Source organism: Limulus polyphemus, unplaced genomic scaffold (assembly GCF_000517525.1).
Source record: "Limulus polyphemus unplaced genomic scaffold, Limulus_polyphemus-2.1.2 Scaffold6702, whole genome shotgun sequence".
Taxonomy (NCBI): Eukaryota; Metazoa; Arthropoda; class Merostomata; order Xiphosura; family Limulidae; genus Limulus; species Limulus polyphemus.
The window spans coordinates 36,593-40,824 of NW_013672312.1; the positions used below are offsets into that span (position 1 = coordinate 36,593).

General features: G+C 31.2%; 1 protein-coding gene across 1 annotated transcript in view; it reads right to left on the reverse strand.

Annotated features, from left to right (window-relative positions):
- Positions 1-4,232, reverse strand: part of LOC106473985 (hemocytin-like) — a 14,128-nt gene that overhangs the window by 5,899 nt on the left and 3,997 nt on the right. Inside the window, exons 2-5 of the mRNA XM_013934672.2 lie at positions 3,564-3,686; positions 2,300-2,389; positions 1,126-1,248; positions 498-590 (exon numbers count right to left, since the gene is read on the reverse strand). Coding sequence (XP_013790126.1) covers positions 498-590; positions 1,126-1,248; positions 2,300-2,389; positions 3,564-3,686 — 429 coding nt within the window. The remainder of the gene's footprint in view (positions 1-497; positions 591-1,125; positions 1,249-2,299; positions 2,390-3,563; positions 3,687-4,232) is intronic.

Sequence of the window (4,232 nt, forward strand, 5' to 3'; positions counted from 1 at the left end):
TTTTGTATTAAATTAAATATTGAAAAAAAAAAAATGTAATCATAATATATATATATATATATATAAAACTTTCTCTAAAGCACAAATTGGAAAGGATCTGTCAAGTACATATCCAAACAATGATCACCTGTACACTACTTTTGGTATAAATGAGTAATTTAAAAGGCTAAAAACAGCCAATAATGACAATAAGTATTCATTCAGCATCTTTTTCATTTTACCATGGAACCATGAGAAAACTTCATCATACAAAAACAATAAAATATCTAAGTAAATCATTCTCAGTGGCTGAGAAGGTCATTTATATCCTCAGGAGGGGATAACATAATGTTAGTTCGACCTCTGAATTCATGGAATAAATATATTTCCACTACCAAGTGTTAGAGATTTTCTATATTTCATGATTACTTATGTTAGGATACTTCATGCAAACTTTGCAAAGAAAATGAGTACCAGTTGTGAAAAGGAATCAATATTTAATATGAGAAAACTTATACCTGGAAAACTTGTCCATTTTCTTCACAAGCAACAACCTTACAATGTCCACAACACTCCGGTGAGTCAGAAGCAGGTTCAACATACTCAGCAAACTAAAAAGCATTATGTAAATACTGTTACTAGTATTTCATACTACAGATATCATTGCCAAAAAATGTTTTATTACTCAACTCTTTATGAATTTTCCCACTTCAAGAAAAGAACAACAATATCTGTTTTTGATGATAGAATACATATAATGTTACAAACAACATTAATACATCATTTCCACACTTCAAAAAAAGGATTAGAATATTTGTTGTTGATCAAAGAATACATATAATGTTGAAAATACCATTAATCTATTTAATGTGGCTGTCATGTATATGAGCCAGATGTTTTTATTCTGTACACTGTGGCTGTCATGTATATGGACCAGATGTTTTTATTCTGTACACTGTGGCTGTCATGTATATGGACCAGATGTTTTTCTTCTGTACACTGTGGCTGTCATGTATATGAGCCAGTATTCTCTATGAATACTGAACTTAAACACAAGATGTGTACACTTGACATGAAATAAGCCTGTTTGCTGAGAAGTTTTTGTAATAACTATACATTTACTTAAAGAATGTGAAAGAAACTTACCGGTGGACAATCTTTCTTACAGGTAGTTGTCTGTTCAACTTTTTGCACTTCTCCATTTGGAGCTGTCACACACTTGTATTTCTTGCACTTATCTCCATCAGGAGATGGCCAACTATCACCAACCTAGAACATACAAGCGATCTTACACTTATCTACACCAGGAGATGGTCAACTAACACCAACTTGGAACATACAAGGGATGTTACACTTATTTACACCAGGAGGTGGTCAACTAACACCAACTTGGAACATACAAGCGATCTTACACTTATCTACACCAGGAGATGGTCAACTAACACCAACTTGGAACATACAAGGGATGTTACACTTATCTACATCAGGAGATGGTCAACTAACACCAACTTGGAACATACAAGGAATGTTACACTTATCTACACCAGGAGATGGTCAATTAACACCAACCCAGAACATACAAGGGATGTTACACTTATTTACACCAGGAGGTGGTCAATTAACACCAACTTGGAACATACAAGGGATGTTACACTTATTTACACCAGGAGATGGTCAACTAACACCAACTTGGAACATACAAGGGATGTTACACTTATCTCCATCAGGAGATGGCCAACTATCACCAACCTAGAACATACAAGCGATCCTACACTTATCTACACCAGGAGATGGTCAACTAACACCAACTTGGAACATACAAGGGATGTTAAAGTTTTTGAATTAGATAAGAACCTAAGAACATAACAATTGGAATTACAGTATTATTACATATCACATTTACACTACATTTCACATATAATGCTCTGTTTGCAAGCTCCTGGTTCTTTATTCAACAACATTATCACAAACAGAATTATGTGACTAACTGTTTAATTGTGAGTGAAAGCATTCAAAAAATAGGAAACAAGAGCAAGGCACAGAAATGTACTTCATTTTACTGTTACAATTTGAGTTTGATGTTTACACTTTATAGAATGTTTTCAACCTTAATATCATTTTTGAAAAGCATTTGATTAAACCAGAAAACCGACTAAAATTATTATATTTTTTAAGGATTAAGATATAGACTTTATACCAATCTGCAGAAGTATATAAAGGTTTAAAAGCTTCAGATCTAATTTACTTTACAAAAACCTATCTGTTAATCCTTCAAATTTTTACAGAAAAAAAAATTCTTTTAATATTCTGCATGACTCACATTGTAACTCTGGTCTCCCTGTTTACAGCGTAAGCGTCGGAACTTTGGACAACAGGCTCCAGCCACATTTTCTTCTACCCGAACATAATCCTAGCATTACAAAAAAAACTTTAAGTTCTATGTGGATGGTTTAAAATTATGAGTTGTTTAACAGCAGAATATAATCATTTTGATTTGATTACAACAATACACTCACTGAAGTTCATCTATAGAGTTTCAACTTAAGAACATAACAGATATTTCAATTTGAAACATGCTTTGCTCTGTAAATACAAACAAATAATGTTAAAACTGCTTACAAGAGATTTTTCTAATTTTTCTTTCCAAAATTTAGTTATTTGTTACAATGCATTTAAAAGTACCAACCCATTACAGATATTTTTACCCTTCTGAGACTAACTATCTTTCACCATAAATTTTGTGGTTAACTTTTTCAGACTAAACACCATTACATAATTATGTATGTGGTTAACTTTTTCAGACTAAACACCATTACATAATTATGTATGTGGTTAACTTTTTCAGACTAAACACCATTACAAAATTATTTATGTGGTTAACTTTTTCAGACTAAACACCATTACATAATTATTTATGTGGTTAACTTTTTAATTTAAAAAACATCCTTGCATACTAGCTTTTATGGTAAAATCTAAGACTAGCCATCCTTGCACAGTAACTTGCATGGTTAACTTGCTCAGACTAGCTATTCTTACCCAGTAACTTATGTGGTTAACTTTCTCAGAATAACCATCCTTATATAGTAACTTATGTGGTTATTTTTCTTAGATTAGCCATCCTTACCTAGTAACTTATATGGTTAACTTTTTTAGACTAACAATCCTCATACAATGATTTATATGTCAACTAATTTTCATTTCTTTAAACTGGCTAAAGTTGTCTACAAACAAGGACCAAGAAAACATGAACTTAAAACTGAATTTTACATTACACTTCATATTTAAACACTTAAGTAGAATTTTTCAGTAAAAGTTTATCTAACTAAGGTTACACTTCATGCATTTAAGTAGACTGGATAACTGTAAATTATTTAGATGGTTAACTGAAACTGAATTCAAAGTTATAATATGTTCACAAAGCTGTCATAATATATTTCTGATTTTACTTGTATATGTCAGCTAGTTATGCATGTACTGCCATGAATATATTTATATAACTAGAGGCTAAACATTAATTCACTAGCCATACTGAAGATCTTTACCTAACAAGCCACTAACAGAACATAAAGAATAGATCTACTTACATCTTTGTCGATGAAATCAGATAGTTTGGGGCAAATTTCCACACGGCAGTTAAATGTAAATTTACCATTACTGCCAGTGCACGTGCAGTTTCGACACAATCCATCGGGCCAAGTTGAATCAGGCTTGCAAGTTAAAAATACAGATATGTTTAGAACCAGTTTTTAATCAACTGTAATAATAATACTGGTAATGTAAGTTCTGCTAGCAAAGAACTTTTGAAAATTATTTGTCATTAACTACACAAAACAATTATTAAAATAATCCAATAAAAAACTTATTACTAATGTTAGTTCTATTGCTAAAAGTGAAAATAAATCATACAAACACATTAATTCTTTCAGCGCAGGCTCGATCCCAGGGACCGACCTCATCATCAATTTGTGATTGTTACAGTATTCATGTGATAACTTTTAAAATAGTAAGTGTATCTTCACGACATTTTGCAGATTATCAGTAAACATTACAAGGCTTTCTTAAATAAAGCATCAGATTTTCTTTATTAAGTTTTAAGATTTTTTAAGTAATGTTTTTCTCATGCCTTTTTTCTTTTTGCATGTTGACTATCCAACATGTAAAGTAATTTTGATTTTAAGATTAAAAAATACTTTTATGCATCAGAAAATTTACAAATTTCGTATGAAAATCTTTATAACATTCAGATAATTATC